Raw genomic sequence first — 14428 nt, forward strand, 5'->3', positions numbered from 1 at the left:
CATCGGCCAGTAATAATGTATGCGACGTTGATAAAACTTGAAAGAATCAATAAAGATCAAATATTCTATCGAAAATGTTAAAAAATGCTCATCATTTTTGGTATACACTCTATTTTTCTATTTTTAAATAATCTGGCAGCGTTCAGGATTACATGTGCATCGTAATTTTGTAACTTATGCAATACTACTGGAATTCGCTTTTGAGTTTGAAATTTAGATTGTATGCATTGTGACATGTTCCACAAAGGCGGCCCGTCAAATGGCAGTGTCCTAACATTTTATCTTGACCCAGTGGGTTTCCGCACAGGTAACATGGGGTACGTCCCGCCTCCTTTAATTTATACGAAGCCTATGATAAGTGCATCTTGTACTTTCTTTAAACAAAATATGAATGGATGAAATAATGTTTAACAACACCCCGACACACACACACAAAAAAAAAAAAAAAAAAAAAAAAAAAAAAATCTAAGTAAAGATATATTTGTTTGCTAGCTATAATCACACACAAAGACAAACACTACTGAAGTTTAGAATTTATTTCAAGAAACACGAAGTAACACACTGGAATACACAAGCTAAAACAACGTGTAACAATTGGAAACCATCTTAATCAAAAACTAATAGCGTGTCTGTTGGAATATCTATATAAGATACAAATATCATTAAGATGAGTTTCTTATTTAAATAAATAAGAGTTATGTCAGTCTAGAGAGCTATGCTATTTAATTTTCAATTTAGTCGTTACTAGGTGATAATATAAAGATACTTTTGGGTGTTAAAATTCTAAACTTCCAAAATATATCTCTGTTTGTTTGTTGATATTGTACGAGAATTGCGGTATTAAGTTTCATAGCTATCCGATCAAAATTCAAGGTGAAGGCAGGCTTTCTAATGTTTAATAAAACTTATTTAATAAATATATAAATAACATTATATATCGTCTCGCTATTAGGTTGTTGAAACTTCCTCACAGGATCCTTGTACCAAGTTTCAGAATAAACTAATCAAAACTATAGGGAAAACAGACTTTGAAATCTGAACATAATTGTTTACATTTTAATAATTTAAAAAAATCACCAATTCACAACTTCTAAAATATCGCTCCACTAGTTTATGAAGATTGACCCTGGGAATCATTGTTTTTTGCCATTGTTAATGTTTCCAGCTATCAGACCCTTGTTGACGATTCAACCTTTGTTGTTTCCAATATTACACTCTGTACATCCAATGCACTTCTGATTGTCATAAGGTTTGTGCTAGTGTTAAATATATATTAATTCAACTATCAGACCCTTGTTGACGATCGAACCTTTGTTGTTTTCAATATTACACTCTGTATATCCAATGCATTTCTGATTGCGTTAAGGTTTGTGGTAGCGGCTTTGCCTAATTTCATTTTATTTCCCAATATATATTTGTCTTGTGCATACTCATTGAGAGATACACATTAGAACGATTAGAAACACACTGAATATATGAAACAAAATAATGGATTTAACAATTTTAACCACTGAAGATATTTCCTAAGCTGGAAGCAATATAATGGCAGCAAACTCCAGACAGTCCAAACACCAAAACCCCGAACAACAAAAACGATGTGTATCAACACTAATCATATTTTAATGTTATGTAATCTAATCTAAAAAACATTTACTCAAATATCTATGCAAAAGATAAAAGCATTATTTTTGTTAAGGTTTTATCAAAGATAAAATACTGCAGCTTGTCCGGGGGCGTTTGCAACTTTTAGGCAATTCCAGATATTAGCCCTTTTTCTTTACGAAGGTTACACCGAAACATTAAAGACAAAAACAAATAATTGTAGATTTTCTATTTTCTAAAGGACTCCTACTAAAATCATTAGTTTATTGGGGGAACGTTTATTCATGAGGTAGGTATCGTACAGTCCAGTTCTATACACCTTTATGAGTACTAATCCATTCCTGGTCACAAACGCATAGCACTTTTGTTGCAGTTTTGCACTGATGTGCAAAGACAAAAACAAAAAAACCTACAAAAACAAAACAAAAAACAGAACACGTATAAAAAGTATGATGAAGGAGAACAAAAAAATAAAATAAAATGAAACCTAATGACAAAGCATAAATGATGCATAATCATGAAACATTTAGCTATATACACCCAACAGGGGCGTTTCCAACCCTTGGCAATTCCTGATATATACTTCTGCTCTTTTTTTGGTAAATATATTCAATATTCAACAATGCAGATGTTTCTCATTCATGCTTGTGACAAGGTTTATTCATGAGGTTGGTACTGTACAGTCCATTTCGATACAATATATGAATATTAACACCTTCCTGGTTACATTAACATAGTGATTTTGTTAAAGGTGTGCACTTAAAGGAATATGCAGAACAAAAATCATATTAAAATATTGACCTCAACTAGGATGAAATAAAATAATAATAATAATAATAATAATAATAATAAACAAAATAAAATGAAAGGCAAAATTCGGTAACTAGTCCAGGAGCCATAGGCTGATTTCTTTTGAGAACCTGCATTTGCTGGATAATAATAATAAAGGTAGCTATTCATGACAGGTTTGATTTTAAAAGAGATTTACATCAAGCTGGATGGATTGAGAAAACAATCTAATCAAATGAACACTTGGCTCCAGGATTAAGTTCACAGAATGTAATAATAAAATACGTAAAGCATCTTTGAAAAATCTATCTATATACACTAACAAAAGCAATTCATATAGGTAATGCAATTCTTTAATTTCAGTATGCATTTAGAATATGTCAAATGGTGGCATACAACGGTTCATATATAATTTGGATACTATTTTAAAATATGTACACAAAAATATAAACACTGTTTAGGTAGAGGAACAATGAAAGGTAAAATTCCGTAGCTAGTCCAGAAGCCAAGGCAGATTTGTTTTGGGGGGTGGGGGATGGGCGAATCTGCATGTGCTGGATAATAATACTATGGGTAGCTATTGATGACAGGGTCGGGTTTTAAAAAGGAATTAAATCAAATTGGATGGATTGAGAATAACATCAAATGAAATGAAACCTTGGTTCCATGACTAAGTTCACAAAGTGTACCAATAAAACACATAAACTATCTAAAGAATACTTAACTGTGACACATCTAACTATATATGTCAACTAGTGGAAACTATTTTAAAATATGTACGCAAAAATATGAACACTATTTAGTGCATCTTTAAAGAAACAATAAAAGGTAAAAATCCGTAACTAGTCCAGGAGCCACAGGCTGATTTCTTTTGGAAACCTGCATTTGCTGGATAATAATCATAGGGGTAGCTATTCATAACAGGTTCGGGTTTTAAAATGATTTACATCAAGTTGGATGGATGGAGAAAAACATATCTAACAAGATTAACCCTTGGCTCCAGGATTAAGTTCAGAAAGGTGTAACAATAGAACTCGTAAACCATCTAAAATTCATCTAACGAATACGTAACTATATACATTATTAAAGGAATTCATATAGGTAATGAAATTCAATGTGCATTTAGAATATGTCAAATAGTGGCATATAACTCTTTTACAATATGTACACAAAGGATACAAACATTATTTAGTTAAAGAAACAATGAAAAGCAAAATTCCGTAGATTGATATTTTTTTTTTTTTTTTTTTTTTGGGGGGGGGGGGGGGGGACTGCATGTGCTGCATAATAATGTCAGGGTCGGGTTTTAAAAGGACACTTGGCTCCAGGACTAAGTTCACAAAGAGTAACAATAGAACTCGTAAACCATCTAAAGTCCATCTAAAGAATAGTTACTGTGACACACCTACACATATCAATTAAGTAAGGAATTCATATACGCATTTAGAATATATGTCAAATAATGGCATGTCATGATTCATTATATAGTTTGGAAACTATTTTAAAATATGTACACAAAACCACGGACACTATTTAGTTAAAGAAGCAATGCACAGTAAAATTCCGTAGCTACTCCAGGAGCCATAGGCTGATTTCTTTTGTCAATCTGCATTTGCTGGATAATAATAATAGAGGCAGCTATTCATGACAGGGTCGGGATTTAAAAAGATTTACATCAAATTGGATGGATTGAGAGAGAGAAAAAAAAACCCTAAGAAAATGAACACTTGGCTCCCGGACTAAGCCCAAAACGTTTAACAATAAAAACGCAAACCATCTAAATGAACACACGTAACAGGGTCGGGATTTAAAAGGATTTACATTAAGTTGGGCGAAAAAAAAAAAAAACCCCTAATAAAATGAACACTTGGCTCTCGGACTAAGGCCACAAAGTGTAACAATAAAAACGCAAACCATCTAAACTCTGTCGAATGAACACACGTAACAGCGATACATCTAACTATATACATTAAGAAAATAATTGATATAGGTAATGGAATTCTTCATTGACATAATGTTATAGTTTTAAAACTTGAATGTATGTTTATGTAATATGACAATTTAAACCCATTGCAAGTTTGCTATTGGGGAAGCTAGAAGTACTGTTCACTGTAACATAGTAGTGGTATGTGTGTGCCCATTCATACATAGTATGAACACGTCATATCTAAATTGAATAGGTACACCTGAATTTGACGTTGTAGTCAAATACCAGATGAACAATTTAAAGTTGGTTTTGTTTACTGGCACCACTAGAGCACACTGGTTTACTCATTATCGGCTACTGGATGTCAAACATTTTGTAATTTAGACATATAGTCTTAGAGAAGAAACCCGCTACATTTTTCCATAAGTTATTTTACATGCACCATCCCACAGACATAATAGCACATACCACGGCCTTTGATATACCAGTCGTGGTGCACTGGTTGAAACGAAAAATAGCGCAATGGGAATACCACATGATGACATTACATATTTTCATTATCAGTAAATGATGTTCAGTTACATTTAAAAAAATTAAAATTCTGCATTAAAATTAGTTTTGGGTAAAAGGATAAAGGAGCAAGCGTGGACTCCTGAATAGTGAAATAATTCATATGATGTTGTCTTGAATGGTGACATAATGTTTAGTAATTTGCTTTATAATGTAGGTACTAAAACATTAAAATTAAGTCAAGTATGAGACATCATTGTTTTCAGATAAAGTTTTGAACATATTGTTTTGGTATTTCGTAAGGCACTTACGTTATGGCTACACAAGGAATAACACGTTTTACTCGTTTTTAGGAATACACAGGTAAAGTTTGTTTGGTTTAACGACAACAGTAGAACACACGGATGTATTAATCAACAGCTATTGGGTAAGAAACATTTAATTTAATTAATCGTAATTTTGATATATTGTCCTGGAAATAAACCCGTTACATTTTTCCATTAGAAGCAAGGGATCGTTGATATGTACAATGCCACAGACAAGGCAACACATACCATGGCTTTTGATATACCACTTATGCCCACTGGACCGATGGGATCGATCCTAGACTGACCTGGGAATGCAAAGTATACAGTAAAATAAATTGTAACCATACAGCTCTTAGTTCATAACTTGAGTATGGTGTTCTTTTAAAAAGAAAGGTAAACAAAGAAAACAAAAACAAAACACGAAAAGAAGCCCCCACCTACGAACCACCCCGCTCCAACATCTCCCCACCCCCACCCCCCCAAAAAATTAAAAAAAAAAAAAACTAAAAAAAAAAAATGGAGCAGACAAACGGTTGTACTGAATGATTTTATTTATGGGAAAAACTAAATGAAATAGAATAAAATAGAATAGATTGTACTAGAAATAAAACAAAACAAAAAGTTAAAGATAAAAAGTAAACTAAAAATAGAAACAGAATTATGAAGAAGAAAATGAAAAATCAAATATAAGACAATATAAATAAAAATATCGTTAAAAGTCGTAAACAATCTTAAAGATGCAGTGTCAAAGTTGCATAATGGCAGCTTCAACATTTGTTTTTTCATTAATTTAACAATTCATCAGTTAACGTTTTATGCAAACAAACAATTGCTATTTTTAACAACTAATGTAAAACTAGTGAAATACTGCACTTCTAACTATGATACTGCAACTTTAGTCTGATTTCTGCAGCAATTGTATTGAAAAAAACAAACAAAAGAAACCCAAATGTAAAATACACCTTAAAAAGAGCCTTCTTTACTAATACAGTTGCATACGAATTGTAAAAGAAAACTGTGGAGTTCTAGCATTAGCATGTTTCTGTCTTCCATATTCAGATACAATATGCGGAAACATGCAGGGTTGTGAACTTAAATTGTGGTTTCTGTTAGTTATTAGGTTCGTTCTGCTCATCTTCGGCTTTCTTCTTTATTTTCCTGGAAATAAATATAATCTATCATTTGTGCCTAATGTTACATGGGACAAATTGTTATATTTCTTTTAAGGTTATGATAACACAAATATCAATGTGTTATGATATCAAAGATTAGTATTGAAATAGCCGAACTAAATAGAGGATAATAAGTTATTACCGAGTTATCAAGACATTGTACTTAGCAAATTACAAACACAATTTATTTCACGAGTGTCGTAATCTTGGTAACAACTAGTATGATAAAACCTCATACAAGCTATGAAACAGTTATTGTGTAAAAATAATGCCTACAATTACATCCGCCCATATCATTCCAACACGGAATGATTGTGCTGACGTGAAGATAGAATGTGTCATAAAGTGAACGAGATAGAAAGCTTTTTTCCCCACAAACATGGTATGAGAGTGAAGATGCAGAGGACAGGCACATTCAAGGTAAATCCGGTTACAAATCTTGAAATTTACTAACACGGATAGATGGCTTAACACAATTTGAAAAAAAAAATTTGATGGTTGATGGCTGAATGCATTCAATATCGAAAGGTAAATATAATGAAGGATGTCGTAAGAAAAATTATAACGTACAGCAATCAGCAGCGGGTGCTAATTTCTGTAAGGGGACAAGGGGGCCCTAATTAAAACAACAATTGTGCTAAATCATTGTTATGTGTTATATATACAACACACGCACGCACACACACACACACACACACACACACACACACACACACACACACACACACACACACAAACAAACACACACACACACACACACACATTAACTGCTATGTGAAATTAAATTACATTGTCACGGGATTAAGTTACATTTTCGAATGCCCAAACAGTTTAATAATAATAATAATAATAATAATAATAATAATAATAAATATATCACAGATGTTCTAGAATACGGTGGCCTGATGACTGAGAACAGTGTGTTTTTGCAATCTGGCCATTATAAGTTATTGTGTGCAATCCCGATGGCAAGTGGTAAAAACATTAAAAAAATAAAAAATCAGAGTAGAGAGTACATAATCAACTCGTGTCTAATCAATACTATATATATGTTTACATCTGTCAAATTCCTTATATATGTCTTTATTTGAAGTCAAAATCACACAATCATATATTGTTAAAATGTTGTATTGTTTAAAGAAACCAGTAGAGCACATTGGTTTATTTATTATCGGCCAATGGATGTCAAATATTTGGAAAATCTGACATAATGTTAGAGGAAACTACAATTTTTGTTTTCATTAATAGCAACGGATTTCTAAGCGCCATAAACCAGACAGGATAGCATACAACTTTGATATACCAGTCGTGGTGCACCGGCTGGAAGTAGAACGCGCCCAATGGGCCAACGAAGGGAATCGATCCTAGACTGACCACGTATCAGGCGAGTGCTTTACCACTGGGCTTTTGTTCCATACCTATAGCAAGAAGACATAATCTACAAGAACGACACCAGCAGTGGCATGCTAAATGTTGGAAGTCTTTTCTTAAAGAATAGTATACACATGCAAAAATAATATAAATGTTTATAACTGTGCTTAAGCAAGAAATTAAAAAAAAAAAAGTATGTTATAAAGAAATGATACTCAATAAAACAATTTAAAATCTGTGATTTCGCCCATTTTTCCATGATCGTGGACAATCATCGCCTTTACATCGTGAAACGAATGTCACCCTTATCCCCCAATCAGGAAAAGTTTTAGAAGCTCTAAATGGAAGTAACCATATGGAAACTTCAAATCGTCCAAGCTGTGAACCGTGGATTACATCCGGAAATAATAAAAGAAAGAACATATAGCAAACACGAGTAAATTAATGTTTGAAAGGCATTACTCAAATTTCCCCTGCGTGTGCTGTAACCTCACCGTGGTGCAGGGGTGTAACATTCTCTTTGCGAATGGCCAATACAGCACAAAATTGAAGTTTTGAGTAAAATTCAGTATCCGTAAAATTCTGTGATATTTGTGTTTTTGCACAGTTCTTTACACTGTTCTTTACACTGTTTTTGTTTAAACCTTGAATTTTTATATTGATGTTGATCATCACTTTATTTATTTGCATTACCATAGTTTGACACCCAATAGCCGATGTATTTTTCGTGCTGGGGTGTCGTTAAACATTCATTCATTCATTCATTCATTCAATACTCAAATTTCTACCCAAACACTTTCCATGTAACCATAAAGATCACAAAGTATTCAGCAGAAACATCATCAAAATAAGGACAGTTGCATGAAACGTGTCAATATTTATTATTATTAGTAGTAGTATTAGTATTACTATTATTATTACAATGTCCCAGCCATTATAGTCAACACTATAGTCCCTTTAATACATTTCCAACCGAAAGGTAACAGATTGGTTTTGAGAACATATTTCGAAGTAATTTCTTTGAAATAATGGCCTAAATATAGAGCAACACTTATTAGTTGTTATTATAGAAAATGTTTGACTACACATATAATTATATATTATTTAATTACCTCTTATAAAGTGTCCACACAGTAGGAATAGCAAGAGCCAGAACAACTGCGATCACAATTCCCGATATAGCACCTGCACTTAAGGCCGACATGCGTTCTGGTTCATCTGGAACAGCTAGAAATATACAACACTATCAATTGACATAGATATACTATGCACTGCTATAAGGCTTCCACCTAAGCCACCAATGTCCATACAAATCAGAGGCGTCTTGACAATATGTGACTGCTACCACGATTGCCGTATGTAGACATACTGTCATTTTGCTGGTTCACTATTTGTACAATGATAATTCCCTAACAATGACAGGTCCTTTGATTAAAATGAACAATGTTCAGAGTTTACTTTCCAACATTCATGATACTGCAGTCACATTTGTATCAACGAGCTCTGCACCGCATGCACTGTTTTCAATCATTTATATGTTCTGCTATTTTGATTGATGTTTTAAAAATAAATTGTCAAATGTTACTTTTCTGTTCGCAAATACTCATTGTTGTGTTTAGCAAACATTGTGGTCAGGTGTTGAGAATAAAGAGTCTGAACACAAATTAGTAAAATAAATTAAATTTAACTTACAGATTTTCTCCATAATTACTGCTCTAAAATACTGTCACAACAACAAAAATAATCCCACAAAAATGATGGGAGGGGAACTATACCCCATATGAGGACGGCGATGTATGTCGTTTTAACTACTCTATATGGCCTGCATATGTGACAGCCTCCCACTCCCCTCCCCACTAGACTGCTGTCTCTCCACTAGAGAGTGTGCTCTACCCCTATGTTTTTCTCCAGACATCTTTCCTATAGGCTACATTCTAATGTTTTATACTAGGTCAAATTTCATACATATCATTTTCATTTGCTTCCAAACAGCAAAGGACATTTTAAATAGCTAGGTAAAAAGAAATCCCGTCAAGAATCCAGAAGGTATTTATTGATATAATGCTTTCTATTTAAATCATGTTATGGTAAGATAAATATCCGCATATATACACATATACAAATGCACACACATTAATATTATTTCAGCCCATATGATATTTATTGTGCATGGATACAAACTGATGGTTTCTCGGGTGTTAATAAGAACATATTTCTTTATTTGTGTTAACCAGTAATTCACAAGTGTCTCTGAGTATTTGTTGGATGAGGAGAAAAATTCCGGGTTCCCTACTAATAGAATACTGAATAATTAGACAATGACAATAATCCCCATCAGCGTTAAACAGTATACAAACTCCCACTGCCCATCAGCGTTAAACAGTATACAAACTCCTACTGCCCATCAGCGTTAAACAGTAGACAAACTCCCACTGCCCATCAGCGTTAAACAGTAGACAAACTCCCACTGCCCATCAGCGTTAAACAGTATACAAACTCCCACTGCCCATCAGCGTTAAACAGTAGACAAACTCCCACTGCCCATCAGCGTTAAACAGTAGACAAAGTCCCACTGCCCATCAGCGTTAAACAGTAGACAAACTCCCACTGCCCATCAGCGTTAAACAGTACACAAACTCCCACTGCCCATCAGCGTTAAACAGTAGACAAAGTCCCAATGTCCATCAGCGTTAAACAGTATACACACTCCCACTGCAGGGTTAAACAGTAGACAAACTCCCACTGCCCATCAGCGTTAAACAGTAGACAAAGTCCCACTGCCCATCAGCGTTAAACAGTAGACAAACTCCCACTGCCCATCAGCGTTAAACAGTACACAAACTCCCACTGCCCATCAGCGTTAAACAGTAGACAAAGTCCCAATGTCCATCAGCGTTAAACAGTATACAAACTCCCACTGCAGCGTTAAACAGTACACAAACTCCCACTGCCCATCAGCGTTAAACAGTAGACAAACTCCCACTGCCCATCAGCGTTAAACAGTAGACAAACTCCCACTGCCCATCAGCGTTAAACAGTAGACAAAGTCCCAATGTCCATCAGCGTTAAAGAGTATACAAACTCCCACTGCCCATCAGCGTTAAACAGTAGACAAACTCCCACTGCCCATCAGCGTTAAACAGTAGAGAAACTCCCACTGCCCATCAGCGTTAAACAGTATACAAACTCCCACTGCCCATCAGCGTTAAACAGTAGACAAACTCCCACTGCCCATCAGCGTTAAACAGTAGACAAACTCCCACTGCCCATCAGCGTTAAACAGTAGAGAAACTCCCACTGCCCATCAGCGTTAAACAGTAGACAAAGTCCCAATGTCCATCACCGTTAAACAGTATACAAACTCCCACTGCCCATCAGCGTTAAACAGTATACAAACTCCCACTGCCCATCAGCGTTAAACAGTATACAAACTCCCACTGCCCATCAGCGTTAAACAGTAGACAAAGTCCCAATGTCCATCAGCGTTAAACAGTATACAAACTCCCACTGCAGCATTAAACAGTAGCCAAACTCCCACTGCCCATCAGCGTTAAACAGTAGACGAACTCCCACTGCCCATCAGCATTAAACAGTATACAAACTCCCACTGCCCATCAGCGTTAAACAGTAGACAAACTCCCACTGCCCATCAGCGTTAAACAGTAGAGAAACTCCCACTGCCCATCAGCGTTAAACAGTAGACAAAGTCCCAATGTCCATCACCGTTAAATAGTATACAAACTCCCACTGCCCATCAGCGTTAAACAGTATACAAACTCCCACTGCCCATCAGCGTTAAACAGTATACAAACTCCCACTGCCCATCAGCGTTAAACAGTAGACAAAGTCCCAATGTCCATCAGCGTTAAACAGTATACAAACTCCCACTGCAGCATTAAACAGTAGACAAAGTCCCACTGCCCATCAGCGTTAAACAGTAGACGAACTCCCACTGCCCATCAGCATTAAACAGTATACAAACTCCCAATGTCCATCAGCGTTAAACAGTAGACAAACTCCCACTGCCCATCAGCGTTAAACCGTAGACAAACTACCAATGTCCATCAGCGTTAAACAGTAGACAAACTCCCACTGCCCATCAGCGTTAAACAGTATACAAACTCCCACTGCCCATCAGCGTTAAACAGTAGACGAATTCCCACTGCCCATCAACGTTAAACAGTATACAAACTCCCACTGCCCATCAACGTGTTCTGGCTTTCTGTTGAGTAATCTTGCGTAAGATCATTGATAGTGTTTGTCAGTTGCTAGGTAGATGGACACGCGAAATTGGATTGAGAAATAGGTTTATTTTCCGGGCAGCATGCCTCGAACATGCTAAAACCCTGACAGATGCACGCACTTAATTAAAATAAAAAATGCAATACCATAAGTGAACATAATAAAGTGACTCTCAATTGGGCCTCTAATTAAAATAATAAAGTGACTCTCAATTGGGCCTCCATTTTCTGCTGCTATAAGTTATTATTCCAGGATGAAATGTACCTTCTTCCTTCATCAAGAGTTCTTTTCCAATATTTCAAAATATCCTGTTAAAGGTTTTCTACCATAAATATGTATGACCAAACACCTGTTGACGGTCTTGGAGGAAGAACGACGGACACTGATTAGTTCATAGGGTACTTAAAAAGGAAATCTGTTGGAAGAAACTCTCTTGAAGAAGGAAGTCCATTCCATCATTGATTGATTTTACTACACACAGTAGATTTTCAATCGCTTCTTAATGAAAGCCGGTTGGCTGATGTCATTCGTTGACCATAAAGCGCAGCGATTCAAGGTTCCGTGACATAGAGAGCGTCAACATTGTTGACATTATATATTATCACATGTGCTACACTTCAAAAATGCTTTGCAACAGACTGCAAATTTAACCGATGATAAGCAACACAATAAGCACTGCGCAATTTCTTTACGTTCTACGTTGCATACTTATATGTGTATAGATGCAGTTTTATTTATTTAATATTTGTCTTCAATTATTTTAAGGGTCAATCAGGTAAGAACTGACAAAGACAAAGACAATGTGCACTCTGTAGGTCTTCTTACGTCTTATTGCATGGCCGCCAAGTGTCATTTTGTTAATTATTAGTCTACTTACACAATCAATGCAGTGTATGTTTACTCTGTTGTACGCATGTTGCTCTTAATTTACCACATTACAAACTTATTTACTGTTACGGTATAATTATATGGCTTAACGTGTTTCCTTTAGTAGTCTCCTACCGGTCCAACCGGCCGGAGGCACAGGTTTCATCGCCAACTTCCTGTCTGTATCTGTCTGTCCGTCCACCTCTCCCACATACAGTGTCATCACCAACCTTCTGTCTGTGTTTGTCCGTCCATCTCCCCCACATACAATTTTATGCCAACCTTCTGTCTGTGTCTATCTGTCCGTTCAACTCTACCACATAGTTTCATCGCCAACCTTCTGTCTGTGTGTGTCCGTCCATCCCTCACATACACAGTTTTATGTACTTTTTCGACAGACTCAAGATATTAAGCTAGAATTTTGTATATAGCTTTACAGATCAGGTTTACGTTTGATAGTGATATTAAAAAATATATAACAGTCATGACCTTTGAACTTCGGAGATATGAACATTTGTTGTGTTGGTAGGGGACATGTATTCTTTTAGCAATGCGCTAAGTATGCTTGTTTTAATACAGTGTTTAGTGCATCTTGATCCCTTGCCATGTACTAAACATTCGTATTATCTTCATGCAGTATGTCTAGAATAGAATAGCACCATTACACATAGACAGTGTTCAGTGCATCTTGATCCATTGTCATGTACTAACATGTGTAATATCTCCATGCTGTATGTCTAGAATAGAATAGCACCATTACACATACACAGTGTTCAGTGCATCTTGATCCCTTGCCATGTACTAACAGTTGTAATATATTCATGCAGTATGGCTAGAATAAATAGCACAATTACATATAGACAACTAGCAGTCGTTGTTTGTTGCTACTATATATATTAGGTAGTCTCGTAGAAGTCGCTGGGACATTTTGAAACTGGTTCATTTTGTTAACTATATAGATCTATATGGTTCGAATGGGTGTATACCACCAAATCAAGTCCCATAGATGACAACAGTAACACATGTGGCTAAAACTCCTACATGCAGAGTATCAATCGAAATAAATACTACCACACCTCACCCTTAAAGTGAATCAGAAAAATCAAGAGTCAAGATGCTCATTTCGGAGATAACAGGTAGCGTGTATGACTACTATAGTTCCGCTTAAAATTTTAGTATGTCTTTGGGGTTTTTTACAGGTATTCCATACATATTTCAAGCACAAGGCTACTTGACAGAGCGTTACTAGATGAAATAAAATTGCATACATTTTTTGCCCAGATTGTGGGTGCACCTCGAACTTTGACCCTGACAGAAATTATTTAGTTTAGTACTACCTACAAGACCAAATCAGTTCCTATTGCTGATCATGTTTACGTTTACTAACTTATGTACGCAGCGTAGCAACACACCCAGAAAGTACATCAATAAAATGTGACACCTCACATCTAATCTACCTGGAAGAAAATGTGTGTTGTATGTGCATATGTTGGGAGGGGGGGGGGGGGGGGGGGGGGGTCACATACAATTTAACAAATTTAATTAATGTTTTTATTAGCAACCGTCATTTTTGCCACTGTATAACAAATAAAAGTGTATTTATTTATTGTCAATGGATAATAGTATTTGCTCAAATAACC

The 14428-nt window shown here is 35.5% G+C and overlaps 1 protein-coding gene across 1 annotated transcript in view; it reads right to left on the bottom strand.

The window, feature by feature from the left end:
- Positions 1-5870: 5870 nt before the first annotated feature.
- The window catches only part of LOC121386800, a 70620-nt gene continuing 62062 nt past the window's right edge, over positions 5871-14428 (bottom strand). The window contains exons 6-7 of the mRNA XM_041517816.1: positions 8792-8906; positions 5871-6294 (exon numbers count right to left, since the gene is read on the bottom strand). Coding sequence (XP_041373750.1) covers positions 6246-6294; positions 8792-8906 — 164 coding nt within the window. The 3' untranslated portion in view covers positions 5871-6245. The remainder of the gene's footprint in view (positions 6295-8791; positions 8907-14428) is intronic.

Source organism: Gigantopelta aegis, chromosome 12 (assembly GCF_016097555.1).
Source record: "Gigantopelta aegis isolate Gae_Host chromosome 12, Gae_host_genome, whole genome shotgun sequence".
Classification (NCBI taxonomy): Eukaryota; Metazoa; Mollusca; class Gastropoda; order Neomphalida; family Peltospiridae; genus Gigantopelta; species Gigantopelta aegis.